The sequence below is a fragment of the Hyperolius riggenbachi genome, chromosome 7 (assembly GCF_040937935.1).
Source record: "Hyperolius riggenbachi isolate aHypRig1 chromosome 7, aHypRig1.pri, whole genome shotgun sequence".
Classification (NCBI taxonomy): Eukaryota; Metazoa; Chordata; class Amphibia; order Anura; family Hyperoliidae; genus Hyperolius; species Hyperolius riggenbachi.
In genome coordinates this window covers 291,679,378-291,699,217 of record NC_090652.1, presented here as the reverse complement: position 1 = coordinate 291,699,217, position 19,840 = coordinate 291,679,378, and the positions used below count along the sequence as shown (strand labels likewise).

At 46.2% G+C, this 19,840-nt stretch overlaps 1 protein-coding gene across 1 annotated transcript in view; it reads right to left on the bottom strand.

Annotated features, from left to right (window-relative positions):
- Nucleotides 1-11,185: 11,185 nt before the first annotated feature.
- Nucleotides 11,186-19,840, bottom strand: part of TMEM163 (transmembrane protein 163) — a 196,690-nt gene continuing 188,035 nt past the window's right edge. The window contains exons 7-8 of the mRNA XM_068247084.1: nucleotides 13,365-13,506; nucleotides 11,186-11,287 (exon numbers count right to left, since the gene is read on the bottom strand). Coding sequence (XP_068103185.1) covers nucleotides 11,227-11,287; nucleotides 13,365-13,506 — 203 coding nt within the window. The 3' untranslated portion in view covers nucleotides 11,186-11,226. The remainder of the gene's footprint in view (nucleotides 11,288-13,364; nucleotides 13,507-19,840) is intronic.

Genomic DNA, 19,840 nt, shown 5'->3' with positions numbered 1-19,840 from the left:
CATTTTCTTATGGCCATATAGTTTCTCAAATATTCTTATCTGAGCGTAAACCTGACATTGTTACAAAAGTTATGGCAAAATGAAAATGGCCGTATTCGCTTACCCTACTCATTGGACGCGTGTCACACGCTTAGCGTGAACGCACTTTTACAAGTTAGGCAAAGAGTGCGTTATGTGGACATGATTTTGACTGACTTGTAACAACTGCACAAAATCAAGAGTATCCACAAAAATCGTAATTAGGATCAGAATTGTATTTATGAAAATCACACAAAAATTCACAAAAGTGAAATAACTCATTAGGGCCAACTCTAACCACCAGCTGGATTTGGCTGTTACAATGTGTACGTATGAACTGGCTGCCGGGAGACTCGGGCGCAGGACATAGCCGTTTTATGGCTAACCCTGCTCCTGCACAAGTTCCCAGCAGCATAAATACTATTTTGTGCAGCACTACCGGATTTCCCCAGGAGGTGGCAGTGTAACTGATTCTGTACCACAGATTGCTACCACCAGCTGGAGAAATCTGGTATTGCAGCTTGAAACAAGTTAAACCCTAAATCTGAAATATTATACTTTTGAGATAAGCTTTCCAACCTCCAAGCCTTTCAAACTAGACCCTGTGATGGGTAGAAAATTCTTCTTATGTGCTGCTCTCCAACTAGAAGGTAAGTGCAAATCACTTACTGCCAGATAGCGGTTTTCATTGGTTAGCACACTTGCCACTTCCTGCATTTGTGTAGATCTGAATGTTAGAAAAACGGTTTTGCTCACCCTTTAAATAGCAGCAGGTTGGCGGCCTAACTAATATTTGCTGGGATGCTGAGAAAAGAGGCGATTGTCTTATTACTATTAATTTATTTCAAGACCTCCAGCTTAATTCGTAGAACTGGTCTTGCTCTATATTACGACAGAGAAAGTTCCCCATTAAATAAAAATGAATTTTACTTTACACACCTTTAATATATACTCACTGTTTAAAGAGAACCAGAGATGAAGCACCCTCTTGTATTTTACCTTATAAATCAGTGGGAACATGACAGTAAACACCTAATCTGCCCTTTGTTTCATTGTTCTCTGTGTAATCCGACTGTTATCACGTCTGATAAGAATCCCCGACTGAGAAGTCAGGCCAGGGACGGATCTAGGGGGGGGCAAGCGGGTCTCTTGCCCCAGGCGCAGTTTGTTAAATTCTTAAAAAGGCGGCAAAATGTGGATGGGGAATGGCAGTTTAGGCGCCAAAACCTGACGTTGCCCCAGGCGCAACTTGGGGCAACTTGGTCTAGATCCGTCACTGAGTCAGGCTGCTCCGTCTAGCTTTGCTACAGAAAGATTATAGCTAAGTCTGTCTTCTGTGGTGTTATTTCAAGCCCAAGCCTGCCCCCTTGTGGCTTTGCTATAATGACTCAGCAATAATCATTCCCAGCAAAGCCAGATTTAATTGCTCAGTCTGGGATTCTTGTGACTGCTGCTAACAGACACTTTTAGCAGTGAGGAGGAAACAGAGAGCATGGTAAGTGTTTTCTCTAATGTTCTTACTGATATACATGGTAAAATACACAAGGGTGCTTCCTCTCTGGTTCCCTTTAAGCTGAACAATAGTTTGTTATTGTAATACATTATTAATATAAATAATAAAAAGGCGATTGTGCTTTACCCTAATGAATTGTGCACGTAGTTTGCCTATATTGCAAGGGGGGATTCTTTGTATTGCTTAAGCCCCTAGTTTGCATTGTAAGACCCTGTTGAAATATCATATAATACATCACATAAAATATACAAGTAGTTAGACATCTGTACAATGATTACCCTCTACGTACCGTCACAATACACACAATAGAGGCTAGTGTATCACCGTTCCACCACAATATTACACACTGCAGGAGAGGCTAGACTCCGCAATATTACACACTGCAGGAGAGGCTAGATCTCCGCAATATTACACACAGCAGGAGAGGCTAGACCTCCGCAATAATACACATTGCAGGAGAGGCTAGACCCCAGCAATATTACACACTGCAGGAGAGGCTAGACCCCCGCAATAATACACACTGCAGGAGAGGCTAGGCCTCCACAATATTACACACTGCAGGAGAGGCTAGATTTCCGCAATATTACACACTGCAGGAGAGGCTAGACCTCCGCAATATTACATACTGCAGGAGAGGCTAGACCTGCAATATTACACACTGCAGGAGAGGCTAGACCTCTGCAGTATTACACACTGCAGGAGAGGCTAGACCTCCGCAATATTACACACTGCAGGAGAGGCTAGACCTCCGCAATATTACACGCTGCAGGAGAGGGTAGACCTCCGCAACACTGCAGGAGAGGCTAGACCTGCAATATTACACACTGCAGGAGAGGCTAGACCTCTGCAATATTACACACTGCAGGAGAGGCTAGACCTGCAATATTACACACTGTAGGAGAGGCTAGACCTCCACAATATTACACACTGCTGGAGAGGCTAGACCTCCGCAATATTACACGCTGCAGGAGAGGCTAGACCTCCACAATATTATACGCTGCAGGAGAGGCTAGACCTCCGCAGTATTACACACTGCAGGAGAGGATAGACCTCCACAATATTACACACTGCAGGAGAGGCTAAACCTCCACAATATTACACACTGCAGGAGAGGCTAGACCTCCGCAGTATTACACACTGCAGGAGAGGATAGACCTCCACAATATTACACACTGCAGGAGAGGCTAGACCTCCGCAATATTACACACTGCAGAAGAGGCTAGACCTCCGCAATATTACACATTGCAGGAGAGGCTAGACATCCGCAATATTACACACTGCAGGAGAGACTAGACCTCCGCAATATTACACACTGCAGGAGAGGCTAAACCTCCACAATATTACACACTGCAGGAGAGGCTAGACCCCCGCAATATTACACACTGCAGGAGAGGCTAGACCTCCGCAATATTACACACTGCAGGAGAGGCTAAACCTCCACAATATTACACACTGCAGGAGAGGCTAGACCCCAGCAATATTACACACTGCAGGAGAGGCTAGACCTCCGCAATATTACACACTGCAGGAGAGGCTAGACTTCCACAATATTACACACTGCAGGAGAGGCTAGACCTCCACACATTCTGATCCTACGGAGTCACCTCTGTATCCATGACAATTGAGCAGAGAGGAGCAATAGTAAGGGAAGGTCCGCAACAATATCTGAGCAGAGAGGAGCATGGACCCCAAATAGGATAATTCTATTCTTGCATCATTAGAGAGGAACTCTAGCCTGAAAACCAATAGTCGCCTCTCACAGTTGAACCGAACCTTCTGAAATCTGATTGGTTTCTGCAGGCAACATTCCTTTTTTTTTTTTTTTGAGAGACATTTTTATTACAACCTGAAATGTTGACCCTCATTGGTGCATTTGTGTTTTTCTCTCTCCTGCCTGACATCAGATTTTGCCAGTGGATCCGAGATGAACTTTTACTCATTGCATAATTGTGTCCCTTTCCTATAGATTATAGGGCATTCCTCAAGCCAAATACTTTTTTGTTTTTGTTTTAATAGTTTAATTCCCTATAAACTAAAAAAAGCCACGCCCACAGCCCTCAGAGTGCCAAGGCACTTTCAGACAATAGCAAGGGCTTACAGGAGTTCAGTTTGGGCAGGAGGAGGGGGAGGTGTTACTAGCCATTGATTTCAAAGGCAGAGGGGAGGAGGGAGGAGGAGAGGGGGCTGAATTTACACACAAGAAATCTGATACCATCTCCAGCTCGCCTGTGACAATGTGACAAAAAGAACATGGCTGCCCTCAATGTATCACAGGAATAAATAATCATACACTTTTTAAACTTTTGCAGCTAGATATGCTGTGTAAACTATCTAAACTTGAGATAAGATATATAGACAAGTTACTTGTTATAGTTAGTGTTTCATCTCGGATCCGCTTTAAAAGGGTTTTGGTCAGAGGGAGGCACGTCAAGTTTCACATCTGAGTGTTCTCTCCTATCTAAATGTTTTGTTTAATTTGCTCCTTATCATATACAGTCTTGCTTCCTTGTAAGCTTGTTCCAGAGGAATGGCTCAGAAAATACTCTCCAGAAAGAATCAGTCTCCTGTGAGGTGAAAAAATACAGTAAATATACTGAGAAGTGTACTGTGCTATTTGGCCACTAGATGGCAGCTTTGTTTCACAAATCTCAGAGCTGTTAATTTAATAAGAATGAGAATGGATAGAATAGAACAGAATTATAAGGTACACCTATAGATAGACAAAGAGACAGACAGACATTCAGTTAGAATAGATGATAGACAGACAGACAGACAGACAGACAGACAGACAGACAGACAGACAGACAGACAGACAGATAGATAGATAGATTAGATAGACGGATGGAAGAGAGGGCCCTTAGAGTGTCTATGGGCCCCTCTGTGCTGGTGCAGACTACACTTACTATGGCTACTGTAACAGGGATTGTTTCTACTTTAGGCCCCGTTCAGACTGCACGCGTTTCCAGCCGCGTTTTGGAAACGCGTGCAGGTGGCCGACACGCACGACATCAGACATTGCATAGAGTGCAATGTCTGATGTTCACACTGCATGCACTGTTCACACTGTGCGGTCCGGGAACGCATGCTGCACGCAGATTTCGCCAAAACGCGTGGCTGTCCCATTCACTTTTCAGTGATGGGATCAGCCACGCAACACACACAAACGCGGATGGCCATGCGTTCGTACGCGTTGCGGTCCGCACGCGTTCCGCACGCATGGCCATCCGCATTTGTGATCTGAACGGGCCCTTATGCCTGGTACACACCATGCAATTTTACATCAGATCGACTTTCCAATCACTTCTGTACAAAATTGATCAGAGAAATGATTGGAAATCAGATCGGACCTGTTGGAAATTATCGATTCGACCCGTCGATCTGACGGAAAATTGCATGGTGTGTACCCCACATTAAGCTCCGTCACACACTTGACTGCCGTATACCGAAGCAACAACAAATGGAGGAAACTTGATTCATCGCAAACCACTGGGCATCACTCTTTTTTTTTACGTTGGTTATCAAGTGTGTGTAGCTTTAAAGGACACTCGAGGCGAAAATAAACTAATTAAATATTGTATCTATCTTCCTTCTCCTAAAAATTACTTTTGAAGATATTTCACAGTTATATTTTATGTTTGATTCCATTTTTTAAGTTTTAACTGTTTTGTTGTTTTTGCTCAATGACTCACCTATTGAAGTATACCAGAGCTAAAATCTATGAACTATTGACCCATTTTATCTCTTTCCTGCTCTCAGAAGCCATTTTCTGCTAGAAAAGTGTTTTATAGTTGGAATTTCTTATCAGTGAGGGTCACACTGTAGTCACTTCCTGTCTGAGTCAGGACTGAGTCAGCCACTTACATACGTGATATTTAACTCTTTCAGGTAGAGAAAGAAAAAAAGGAACACAGCATACTTATTTGTGTGCTAGGCACTGTACATACCCATGTCTATCTCATCATGTCACATGTCACCTCGGGGATACTTTAATGCTGAAGTCAGAAGAGATAAGCAGCATTGAGCAGTTTTATCAATGTCTTAAGATGCCCATTAACTGTACAAACCTGCGGCCCATCAATCGTTATCTTCGATCTTCAGAGTAATCGATCAGAAACCATCAGTTGCACTCATTAACAGCCGAAAACATTAACTGGATTTTTCTAATCAATGACCGCATCAATTGGAAACAATTGATCGGTGTTGGATTGTATCGTTAATGGCCACCCTTATGCTGCAGATCTGGCAGTCTCATGTCGCTGTTGCTGCTGAGAACAGGGATAGCATATTTCGGCATTCTAATTTGAAGAAGGTCGTGTCTGAGCCTCAGGCGAGCTTTTCTAGCGATGGACTGTCTAAAGTTACCTGCAGTAAACCCAGTACAGATTCCACTGTGGCCTAGATCAGCTTTTATTACTTTGTATTTTCAGGCCGGAGCTCCTCTGTAATGAAAACCTACAAGAGAGAGGAGCATGGAGGCTGCCATTACTGACCTTTCATATATCCTGCCCGGAAAGATACGCTGGTCTTGTTTCTAATACCTTGCGAGTCGCTGACCCAGACCGAGTATGCAGATGTTCTGACTCACTGTCTGCATGCTTGTTCCAGGTCAGACATTGCTGAAAACCAAAGTATCAGCCTGACAAACAAGCATTTAGCAATATTTATATCCAAACTAAACCAAGGGAAATTCTAAAAGCAATACAAATAATAAGTGAATAAGAGCAAAATATGTGTATGCTACTTCAGTACAGTATGCTTCTTTTCCACTCTATATTCAGCTGCTGGGCGGGTCAGTCAGGTGTGACCATGTGACACCCAAGAAAGGAAGAAGAATAGATGCCAGATCTCCCAGAATTCCTGCATTAAAGGGAACCTGAAGCGATAAGTAAATGGAGGCTGCCATATTTATTTCTTTTTAAACAATACCAGTTGCCTGGCAGCCCCACTGATCTCTTTGGCTGCAGTAGTGTCTAAATCACACCAGAATTTGACAAAAATGTCCGAAACACCTGATCTGCTGCATGTTTGTTCAGGGTCTATGGCTAGAAGCATTAGAGGCAGAGGGTCAGTAGGACAGCCAGGAGACTGGTATTGCTTAAAAGGAAATAAATATGGAACCCTCCATATCCCTCTCACTTCAGGTCTCCTTTAAAGTTGAAGCCATGTGTCTACATGAGAAGGCGGGACTTGTAGTCCACAGGAAGTACTATATACCTGTAAGTTTGCCTAAAAGATAGTGTTCATTAATATGCACATTTCAGTCACCTCTCCACCAAATCAGTGCACCTATGGCGGCAGGCCTGGCTTCTATAGATCATCATTGGGCTACGTATGCATCATTAGTCTTGTGTGTGCACAGACGCATGCCAGAAGTGCCAGGTACTGCCTTTTATATAAGCTTTGTGGTCTTTATAAGAAAGCTAAGATGGCAGCCTCCATATTTCTCATATAGGCTCAGTTTCCTCTACACGTTCAGTTGACCCACAGCTGATACTGCTGAACATTAAACCACCTGATAGTTTCTTATGTTTCCTGTTGACTCCAGCCGAGATCTCTGTGCTCCAGTGCCCAGGTCTGCACACCATCTGTGCCGACTGGGAGGGGCTTCCACTCTCCCTGCTGAATTTCGATTGGTACTTTTTCTGATGTGCAGGAGAACAGGGGGTGTGGCCACCCCACTCATAGGCAAGTTAGCAAACTTAAAATTCTAAAATAGTTTGGAACAGAGTTAGGAACAAAGACATGGAGATCTCGCTGCTTGAGTGTCCAAGATATACTGTATAAGAATCCAGATGGTAACTCATCCAAACCAACTCCACAAATTAATAAATATCCTTTGGGTAAAATAACCTATCTACGGGAAATGCTTTTCCTTCTTCCACCAGCCCCATGTATTTATTAAATAAACGTGAAATCGCTAGGAGAGGAAAAAGCCTCCTAAATACCATAATTCAAGAAAAAAAGAGCATGGTCCTGTGACCTGAACCCCTCCTCTTCTGCTGGCAGACAGGCTCCTCCTCATCCTCCTCTGGAGTCCTGACCAGGGGGGATGTTAAAGAGAATCTGTATTGCTAAAATCGCACAAAAGTAAACATACCAGTGCGTTAGGGGACATCTCCTATTCCCCTCTGTCACAATTTCGCCGCTCCCCGCCGCATTAAAAGTGGTTAAAAACAGTTTTTAAAAGTTTGTTTGTAAACAAACAAAATGGCCACCAAAACAGGAAGTAGGTTGATGTACAGCATGTCCACACATAGAAAATACATCCATACACAAGCAGGCTGTATACAGCCTTCCTTTTGAATCTCAAGAGATCATTTGTGTGTTTCTTTCCCCCTGCATCTCTCATGCACTGAAGTTTCAGGCTGCTCTTTTCTTCCTGCAAACAGCTTTGCCCTTGTCTGAATTTCCTCAGTATGTGAAAGCCCAGCCAGCTCAGAGGACGATTTATCCAGCTTGTAAAAGATAAGAGAGAAGAGAGAAGCTGCTCTAATCTAAATAATACACAGGCAGTGTGCATAGAGGGGCCTGGAAGGGGGAGTTCATAGCAGAACCACAACACTGAAGAACTTGGCAGCCTTCCAGACACAGGCTGACAAGTCTGACAGGGGAAAGATACATTGATTTATTACAGAGACTGTGATAGCAGAAAGTGCTGCAGTAAGGCAGAGCACATTAGAATAGCTTTTGGAACTTGTAGGATGATAAAAAACAGGATGCAATTTTTGTTACGGAGTCTCTTTAAGTGGCAGCTCAGCCACGCCCCCTGCCAGAAGGCATTGCTCTGCCCAAGGAGGAGAGCAGTACGGATCACATGACCACACTCTTCAGGAGATATGTTACAGTACATTTTTTAAAAAAAACAAACACATCACTTACTGTATGTTTAACCAGTATTAGGTGGGAGTAACTGGCAAGGGAAGAAAACAACTTTTTCCTGGAGGCAGATTTCGAGTACACCTTAAGAGGCCCGTACACATTTGAAGTCGTCGCTCAAAGTGAATTTTACAAAATCATTTTGGTAGGCAATTTAGAAATAAATTGCCAAATAAATACACTGTACGGTGTGTTCAGTTCTATAGAAAGGGGGGAGGTGGGGGAAAGTAGAACTGTCCAATCACTAATGAATTCTCAGTAGATGTCACGGGGGACGGGACACCCTTGCCCAATCACAAACAGGGGCCGAACATTGTTTTGGAAATCCTAACTTACAGTGTGTACGGGCCTCAAGTGTATCCATGAAAGTAAATCCACTATTATATCCTCCAAAACAGAAGCGTCACTGAGGTTGGTGTCACCCAGTGCGGAAAAACTCATGGTGTCACCTTTCTCCTCCCCATGAACCCCCAACCACACCAGGCTGAAAAAAACTAATTATACATTTGAAATAAAATGTTACTTGTTCCTGACATTTGTTGAGAATGGGGTTTGGAAGGGGTTATACTGGATCCATTTGCTATAGGGGTCGAGGTGTTAGGGTTAGGGCTTGTCATACTGGCCACACTTTGCTATGGGTGGGTTCTGGCTAGGGGCGTAACAATAGACTCTGCAAGGGATGCAGCCGCAGGGGGGCCCAGAAGCCACAGAGGGCCCTGTCCTGACAGACTGAGAACTAAGGGCAAGGAGAGAAAAAAACTTTCTGCTCTTTGCTCAGTTGTTCTAATAACTGCGCCTGCTCAGCCACTGATAAGGAATCATACAAAGTTTTGCAGCCAAAGATTTGTAGACAGTCCCCATTCAGTGTGCAGCAGGGTCTTCTGCACAGCCTGTTCTACCTCCAGCCTTTCTACCTCTCCCCAAGTGCTGTGTCCTGTGATGATGCCTGAATAGTCTGGGCTCAGAGAGAAGGTGGGAGGGGGCCCCATTCAAAGTTTCGCAGGGGGGGGGGGGCGTGATTTCAAGTTACGCCCCTGGTTCTGGCCATGTTTGCTGTGTGTTTACAGCAGCACTGGACACACTTGAAATTGTTGGTCAGAAGGGTTCACACATGATACACTTGCTATAGGAGGTGAGATTAATAATTGTTATGCTGGGGGAAGGGGGGTGGGGCCTGCCCATGTTTGCTGTGGGGGGCTGAGGGAAAGGTACCATGCTGGACAAACTTGCTATGGGGGCGGGGGCACCTTTGCTAAGGCGTAAATAGGGGAATGTTAAGGTGATCATCATGTGGCCCTGGTGCCCTCTGAACTCTGTTATCAGCCCATCACAGAGCAGCCAGAAGGGAGAAGAGCAGGACATCAAGCACTAGCCTGGTCTATAATTACATAGCCTTGCACCACCCTCCTTTTGCCTTAAGCTTGGTGTCACCCCCTCTGCTGGTGACACCTGGTGCGATCCGCACCTATCGCACCCAGGGCCGGCCCGCTCATGAGGCGGGGTGAAACATTTGCCTCAGGCGGCAGATCTGGGGGGCGGCACCCGCCCGTCCATGGACGCTGGGGCCGCCCGCCGAGCTGGAGGGGTAGCGGGCAGAAAGGGGGTATTGGGCCTAGCGGCGGGGAGGGGGGTCGGACCCCCCCCTCCCTCGCCTGGGTCCCCCGATCTGCGCTCCTCCTCCAGCGTAAAGTACCAGCCAGCGTGCATATGAGAAGAGGCAACGGGCGGGGGAATCACTCACCTTCCGCGTTCCATCGCGTGCTCCACTGACGTCACTTCCGGCAACGCCGCCCACTGTATTGTAAGTGGACGGCCTTGCAGGAAGTGACGTCGGTGGAGCGCACGATGGAACGCGGAAGGTGAGTGATTCCCCCGCCCGTTGCCTCTTCTCATATGCAGGTTGGCTGGTACTTTACGCTGGAGGAGGAGCGCAGATCGGGGGACCCAGGCGAGGGAGGGGGGGGTCCGACCCCCCTCCCCGCCGCTAGGCCCAATACCCCCTTTCTGCTAGCTACCCCTCCAGCTCGGCGGCACCACCCCCCCCCCCCCCCGCCCACGGGGGGGGGGGGGGGAGCGATTTTTTTTCTAATTTTGCCTCAGGCGGCAAAAAGTCTAGGGCCGGCCCTGATCGCACCCCCCTAGTGATGCTACTGCTCCAAAAGAAATGTTTAGTGAAACATCAGTTGCTGTTTTTTCTTTTTTTACGTTTATGTTTTATCTCTTAACAATGTGGAAAAAAAAAACAGCAACTCAGCTTCCATTACACACTTCTGTTGGAGGATATAAGAATGGGTCTGCCACAGGAATAGGTTATTGTATCTGAATGAATGCTTGTGCTTAGCGCTTGTGCTCCTGTGCTGCTGGAAAGGAATGGCGAAGAGGTGCCTGAATGAGTCTGTCGTACTATTGTGCAATCTATAACATAGAAAAATACTCTTTACATCGTTGGCTGCTTGTATTCTCTCTTGCGGAGATTCAGAAGCGATGTGTGACGTACCCCCCAAGGCTAGAGAGGTTCCCGAGGAAGTTGTATCTTGTACAAGCAGCAGAGCCCAGGGGTAAAATCTGCCACTTCAGAGACATTTCGCAGCGAGGTTTGTGCTTACCAACATTCCAAAATAAAACTCTGTCACGGCGGATGAGGAGGTGTGGCCTCTGCTGGCCAGTCCCGAAAGAAAAAAAAATCTTTTTGATTATTTGGGTTGTGTTGTGTCTGTAATTCTGTTAGGTGCGTCGGTCACACCCAACAATACTTGTGGAGAAAGAAAACACCATATATAACTTTGGCCGCCACTGGTGGCGATGCAGAGTCTGTCGCTTTATTCGAACATCTCGTAGTTGCGCGTCTGTCTCACACGAGGAACCATGTCCAATAACAACCTACAAAGAGAAAGGGATTAATGCTTTTCCGCACACTTGACCACTACAGGTTTTCCGCACACTTGACCACTACAGGTAGTGTTTCCTTTAAGGACCAGCACAATTTTCACATTACAGCTCTCCTCCCATTTATTTGCTAATAACTGTATCATTACTTATCACAACAAAATTATCTATATCTTGTTTTTTTTTTCTCCACCTTTCTTTGAGTGGTACTAAGAATTATTTTATTCTAAAAGCATTTTAAGGTGAATATTAATAAGAAAAAAATCATAATTGCTCCGTTTTAGCCATTGTAGGTATAAAATAAAACAAGCTACTGTAGACAAAACCCACACATTTTATTTGCCCATTTGTCCCGGTTATTACAATGTAAAAATGATGTCCCTAATATAATGTATGGCAATATCTTATTTGGTGTATTTTTTTCTGTTTTGCGTTTGTTTAGACTACAGGTGTGGAACTCCAGGCCTGGAGGGTCAGATCCATGCCAGTGTTTAGGATGGCCTGAGAAAGAGAGGAATGTGCACCGTGCAGGGGCGCATGGCTTTTTATTGCCGGAAGTTCCAGCAATAACAATACACCAGGGATTCGGATGTCTGTCTTCTTCAGTAGGCAGAGCACCGCAGCAGCCCCGCCTCCCTCAGTCAGGTGTGAAAGGGGAGTGGCACTTGAGCCACACACCCTTTTGATGCTGATGAATGGAAGGGAGGCGTGTCAGTTGAAGCCGCTGAAATGTGAAGCAGCAGGAATGCTGGGACGCAGGAGCAGAGCAGGGATTTCTGGAATGCGGCTAGATGTGGGGGTGTGGGGGTGAGGGGGGGGGGGGGGAGGGACAGGACTGCAGCACATGGCAAAATCAAGAGGAAGTGGCTTTGAAAATGTGGCCCTAAAGTTTATCTTAGCCTCAGGTAAATGGAAGCGCACCACCAATTATTATCACACCCTGGTTTGTTGTCAGCCAGGGGCGTAACTACTGGGGAGCAGTCCATGCAACCACAGGGGGGGGGGGGAGGGGCCTAGAACTGTAAGGGGGCCCCAACTGCTACTCCACTCAACCATAAAAGGGTCCACCTTTCAGATCAGGTGTTTTTGTAGCTCCACTTCTTATGGATGGAAGGATCATGATGGCTACACTTTTTTCTATGACCATCGCAAGATGGGCCCCCAGGCTGTGAGGGTCACTAGGGGTAGGCATTTGAACATGGGAGGGGGCATCAAAGTTTTGCGGGGGGACCCCATAATTTGTAGATATGCCCCTGTTGTCAGGTCGGTGACTTTTATATTGATTTGAAATGTGAGGGCAGATTTGGGGAGGTAAGTTAGCTGGGGGTGGGAGGAGCTAATGGGGAAAAAAATTGGAATAGGACTCTAAAAACGTATGCACCAAACATACTGAATGTATATACAATTCCCATACATACATCTTCTAACAGATCTCTTTCTTAATATAATATCTAGAGATCAGGACAATGAAATCCTGCCACTCTCCTCTCTAAGCCACATGTGAACTTGGTGATGGACACACACTTGCAGGGCTAAATTAATTTTCAAGAGGTCAAAGCCTTCAAGTGGGATTATACTTCCAAAACTAAAGTTTAAGTAACTACTACTTAGTTACTTAAAAGAACATTTGAAAGCATTCACAAGTATTACCTGTGTGTAAAATTATTTATGTTCACTGCAGAGAGCAGTAGAAGCTTGCTTATCTCTAGACATCGGCAAAGGCATGAATCTCTCAATGCTTGTGTTTTAACTCTGTCCCTCTCCTTTTCTGCTGAATAGACACTAGACACATCACTCTGGCAACAGCTGAGTTACTTCAGGAGAAAAGGAGGGGGGCAGAGTGTAGGCACAGGCACAGGGAGATTCTTGACTTTGCAGATGATAAGAGATAAGTCAGTTTCTACTGCTCTCTGCAGTGAAAATGAATTATTTTACACACAGGGAATGCTGGGGAATGCTTTCAAATGTTCTTTTATGTAACTAAAGGTAGTTATTGAAATATTAGTTTTAGGAGTATAATCCCACTATAAGGAGATACAGCCTGGATAGTCAGTTGCGTAGTCATACTCACTTTACTCCGTAGCTCATGATGATTAGTCCGATCAGGATGCCCACAGTGCCATCCAGGTACCAGACAGTAGAGTTGTGCTTGTAAACCTCGGCACTGATCAGAATGGAGAATCCCATAATGCCGCCAACCAGCGAGTTGAATCCTGTAAATCCACAAATCAAAAGAAGATTGCACACCACTGTTGAGGTGCTGGGACCCATGTAAGTCAAGCAGAAGAATCCAGGAGGTCCGCACACTCGAAGAATAAACATCCAATTTTTATTCAAACATTGTGACAAAGTTCCATTCAAAAGACCGACGATTCGTTTCGGGGCCCCGTGGGGTCCCCTTTGTCAAGGCAACACAAACAGAATGGTGACAATTTGATAATAACCCATTCGCCTTATAAGCAGTTGAAGAGATGCAAACCCCTCCCCTCACAAGTTCAAATCTGTCACAATTTACATATGTAAACACAGCGCATGTTGCTATAATATCAACACAATAATGCACCAAGCAACACTCCCATAATTCCTGTTGTATAATCAACCTATAGCGGCACGGTTTACACGGCGATGGGCGTGAACCATACGGACGGAGCTTGTGCAGTCATATTGACTGATGCCCGCCATGGAAAACCGCCCAGGGCTAGTGCATCACGGGAGAGGCGGGAATCCGCCCTAGCAACATTGCTGTGATGGACCCTTGTCAGATGAGACAATCCTGTACAAGCCATTAAAGGATTATCTGCGCATATCACCAGGTATCATAGTTCACAGGTTGATTATACAACAGGAATTATGGGAGTGTTGCTTGGTGCATTATTGTGTTGATATTATAGCAACATGCGCTGTGTTTACATATGTAAATTGTGACAGATTTGAACTTGTGAGGGGAGGGGTTTGCATCTCTTCAACTGCTTATAAGGCGAATGGGTTATTATCAAATTGTCACCATTCTGTTTGTGTTGCCTTGACAAAGGGGACCCCACGGGGCCCCGAAACGAATCGTCTGTCTTTTGAATGGAACTTTGTCACAATGTTTGAATAAAAATTGGATGTTTATTCTTCGAGTGTGTGGACCTCCTGGATTCTTCTGCTTGAATCCTGTAAAGACACCAGCATGAAAGATATGACGCACTTCATTCTCCATAAGACAGACATGGCAGCAAAACTCAGTACTGTATTATTGTATCATTGATCAGAGAGCAGTTTATAAGTGTTTTTATACATTGAAGCGTAACTATTATAAATAAATACAAAAGCACACTAAGGGAGCGTTTTTTTTGTAGGACTTGCCGATTGGCGATTGCCGACGATCGTCAAATCGTTACACCAGTGGATCGCTAAGGGTGCGGTCCCACTAGCAGCATTTTGGGAGCGATCCTGGTGCAATCGCATTAAGGGCTGCAGTAGCCAAGTTGTGATAGTTTCGGGAATTGCAATGAAATCACAGCACTCCAGTGATTCGGTAAATTGAGGGCGCTATGCAACTTGCCCCAAAGCGCCCAAAGTGGGTCTCGGGCCTAATCCTATAAGAAAAGTTTTTCAAAGCCTGTTTTCTGTCCCTGAAAGTGAAGGGCTTTTAACCCACCCCAATCCTTAATCCCCATCGCCCACGCCCCACCCCTCCCCCTGGCGCTTACTTTTTTTTACGGTGTGCTGGGGCGGCGTGAACAGGATGTGTGGTGGCGGGAATCTGGAGGGTCAGTACCTCCTCGCACTCGAATGAGGAAGTGACACGGTATCAGTGGTGAGGGGCGGGGTTGGCATCAGCTTACTGGCTTTAGCTCCACCCCCTTGCCCACACACCAGCATAATTTCATTATTATGTGGCGCTGCATGGTGCTGGAGAGGATTCAACACTTTGATCCACATAGGGTGACGCCTACCCAGCAGTGGGGCCCCTGGTAATCAGCCCAAATATGCCCATGTAATATTTATACTACGTGGCGCAGCAGCAATGGACAGGGCTGGTGGCAGTCAAAGTGTTGGAGTTACTCTGAAGGGGGTGACGCTGCAGCGGATTTTATCTGGCAACAGCACCATCTAGCGGCAGCCAGTTTTTCTATGTCGGAGTATGTCCAACATTAATCCTATCGAGCTTGAAAACAGTTAATAGTGTTTGGTCTTACAGGTAGGTGGCCGTGCCCCCCATCTCCCCCAAAAAACATAGATATATCCATTTGTTAAGGTTGCTGTAACAGTTGTAAAATAAGTAACAGTTCCCTACAACATTAGTATTCAGGGCTGGGCTCTCTCTCTCTCTCTCTCTCTCTTTATTACTAATAAATATTTAATTACTGGTAATAATTTTGATTTCACACAGCATAGCCCAGAGTTCTTCAGAGTTGGGAATAAATGAATCCCTTCAGTTGTGGTAATAAAACTAGCAGCCGTATCCTATAGGAGGAGCCACAGGAGGCATGACTATACAAATACATATTCCTATATATACAATAGAGTATCGTTATAGTAAACTCTAGTATAGTAATCCTCTGGATATAGTAAACTCAATCCTCAGGTCCCAGCAAATGCATCTGTATCCGGCCCGGATTTACCTCACAGGAGCCTATAGGCACAGATATCCTGGCACCTTAGACTTCACCCTCCATGAACCTACAAACCCCCGCTGAACCGCACTGTCCCAGCTGTCCCATCTCCCTTACTTCCCTTGCCCATCATAGGTAGCTATAGGTGCCCCTTAGTATTAGGTAGCCAGAAGTACCCTCAATATTAAGTTGCTCTAGGTGCCCTCAAGTATTAGTTAGCTGGAGGAACCTCTGTATTAAGTAGCTAGAGGTGTCCCTAACTGAAGGGAGATCTGATCAGTGGAATGCTGAGAGCAGGATGAGTAACGTCTCATTTACATACTGCTTAGGACTCTGCACAGGGAAGGAGGGAGGGACGCCCTAAGGGAGGGGAGTGGGCCACCTTTCCATCATCAGACGCCTGTAGGCACATGCCTACATTGCCTTATGGTAAATCTGTATAAATGAGCAATGTATGACCAATTCTGATCCACTACTTTTCCTGGTACCTTTGAGTTTACTATAAAGGGAGTCTGTCTACTGTATATACAAAAGTCAAGAGGTGGGTTGTACCGCTCTCTACCCTCATAATTGGCAGTGCTCGATCCCAGACAACTGGTCCAAAGGCAGCAGTGGAAGAAAATCAATGTCAGCAATGACAGATAGCAATCTGTGACTGCTGGTTACTTTATTGGATTTCATTCCTGAATAGTCACTCAATTTAAGGCATTGAGCAGATCACTTTTCTTCCACATAAAGTCCCTTTAAGGTGCATGTTACTAGTAGTGATCGTAGTCTGCTAATTAAGATTGCGTACAATTTCACGTACATTTTCGCAATTACAGCCAAACGTAATTACGATCTGGAAATTCAGTTGATTTTGTGTAATCTGTTCATAATTTCATCTAATGTTTTTGCATAATTTTGTTCCAACTTTATTGGTTACTAGCAAAGCCCCATACATGCTATTGTCACCAAAAGTGCTACGTATGTTAACTTGTTTTTGGAACAGGTACAGTATATCTACCCCCCTTGAGACTTCATCTTAGCTCCATTGGCATAGATATGTGTTATGAACCTCACAGACAGCAGAGCTGGTGACCACTCTGTGCAGCACATACAGGAGATGAGACAGCAAGTATCAAGCAATGGTGTTTATTCAGCAAGTGCAAAAATATATACAACAGTGAATAATAATGCCACATACACACCACACAGGCTAATACTATCAGTGACAGGACTATATACACTATATACAGATCCGAGAATGCAGTACCAAATCGTAATCGAGGGAAAGTCAAGACAAGCATAAAATCACAAACCAGGAGAGCAATACAGTACAAAATCAAAATCCAGAGACGAGGTAATTAACAGGCAAGAGGTCAGACCGGGAAATCAGGAACAAGCAATGGGACCAGGAGTTCAGGCAGCTAGCAGCAAGCAGAGGCCTATAGAAACTGAAGCTCTGGCAAAGTCTGTAGCAGGGTGGAGTCTTTAAATAGGCTTACTGCAGCTGGCTGCATAACTGCAGAGAAAGTCCTGCTGAGGACATCTAGTGGTTAGTGTTGGATATGCCAGACAGTCCAAGATGCCATCCACAGGTAGGACAAGGAATTGCAGGTTTCCTAACATTACCCCCCCCCCCCCCCTTAAGGAGCGGCCTCAGTACGCTCCACACTGCAGTCAACTGTCCATGAATTAAACCATCCAGGAGTTCCAACAGGGACAATTTAACACCAGGGTAACTCAAGTTCAAACATGAAATCCCACCTCCAGGGTCCTCTGAGCCATCCTGCAGTTCGCACCTAACAGCAGCCAAACAGGAAACCAGGACACCAGAAATAGTGGTTGCATAGAGGAGCAAATGACCATAAACTTTAATAAGGAGCGTAGTCCCTTGACCTGAACGACAGTGAACTGCATACTCAACCTTTTGAGTGCAAAAAGCATCAGCAACCCCATAGGAGTCTTTACCGATGCCTAAGGGCAAAGTAACTCTTCCCAGAAGAGAGAGAAACCTGAAACAGGTTCCCCTCACCCTCAGGGGGTCACAAACTCTGAGGTTAACATGGCAGCACAAGTTACAGGTCTCTGGGGCATTTAAGACATTAGCTCTCAGGCAAACCAAGAGGATCTGGGTCAGAACTGATAATTCAACTGGCATAGCTGATAGGGCAGGTAGCAGGAATGGCCTTTCTCCCATAAAGGGAACAGAAACCCCAGAGGACATGAACTCCAGAAGAACCAGAGAGACCCCAGGTACCTTAATCACAGGAGACTCCATGTGGTGGGAAGGCAGATGCTGAGCCTGAATTGGAGAGTCAGGAAATCTCAGGAGCTTGACAGGAGTCTGTGGAGGCCCGGCAGAGGCAACAAGAGTCTGTGGAGGCCCGGCAGAGGCAACAAGAGTCTGTGGAGGCCCGGCAGAGGCAACAAGAGTCTGTGGAGGCCCGGCAGAGGCAACAAGAGTCTGTGGAGGCCCGGCAGAGGCAACAAGAGTCTGTGGAGGCCCGGCAGAGGCAACAAGAGTCTGTGGAGGCCCGGCAGAGGCAACAAGAGTCTGTGGAGGCCCGGCAGAGGCAACAAGAGTCTGTGGAGGCCCGGCAGAGGCAACAAGAGTCTGTGGAGGCCCGGCAGAGGCAACAAGAGTCTGTGGAGGCCCGGCAGAGGCAGCAAGAGTCCGTGGAGGCCCGGCAGAGGCAGCAAGAGTCCGTGGAGGCCCGGCAGAGGCAACAAGAGTCTGTGGAGGCCCGGCAGAGGCAACAAGAGTCTGTGGAGGCCCGGCAGAGGCAACAAGAGTCTGTGGAGGCCCGGCAGAGGCAACAAGAGTCTGTGGAGGCCCGGCAGAGGCAACAAGAGTCTGTGGAGGCCCGGCAGAGGCAACAAGAGTCTGTGGAGGCCCGGCAGAGGCAACAAGAGTCTGTGGAGGCCCGGCAGAGGCAACAAGAGTCTGTGGAGGCCCGGCAGAGGCAACAAGAGTCTGTGGAGGCCCGGCAGAGGCAACAAGAGTCTGTGGAGGCCCGGCAGAGGCAACAAGAGTCTGTGGAGGCCCGGCAGAGGCAACAAGAGTCTGTGGAGGCCCGGCAGAGGCAACAAGAGTCTGTGGAGGCCCGGCAGAGGCAACAAGAGTCTGTGGAGGCCCGGCAGAGGCAACAAGAGTCTGTGGAGGCCCGGCAGAGGCAGCAAGAGTCCGTGGAGGCCCGGCAGAGATGACAGATAAAAAAGTTTTTGAAGACTGTAGAGGTATGGCGGCTGAAGCCTGTGGAAGCTGAGCAGGAATGGCAGACAAAGGCTGTACATGTATTACAAATGATGAAGACTGTGGAGGCTGTAGAGGTAAGGCAAATGACAAAGTCTTTGGAGGCTGTAGAGGTAAGGCAAATGACAAAGTCTTTGGAGGCTGTAGAGGTAAGGCAAATGACAAAGTCTTTGGAGGCTGTAGAGGTAAGGCAAATGACAAAGTCTTTGGAGGCTGTGGAGATATGGCAGATGACAAAGTCTTTGGAGGCTGTACGAGTATGGCAGATGATGAAGGCTGTGGAGACGGTACAGGTATGGCAGATGATGAAGGCTGTGGAGACTGTACAGGTATGGCAGATGATGAAGGCTGTGGAGACTGTACAGGTATGGCAGATGATGAAGGCTGTGGAGACTGTACAGGTATGGCAGATGATGAAGGCTGTGGAGACTGTACAGGTATGGCAGATGATAAAGGCTGTGGAGGCTGTACAGGTATGGCAGATGACAAAGTCTTTGAAGGCTGTACGAGTATGGCAGATGATGAAGACTGTGGAGACTGTATAGGTATGGCAGATGATGAAGGCTGTGGAGACTGTATAGGTATGGCAGATGATGAAGGCTGTGGAGATTGTACAGGTATGGCAGATGATAAAGGCTGTGGAGGCTGTACAGGTATGGCAGATGACAAAGTCTTTGGAGGCTGGAAAGCTGCATACTGTGTAAATGG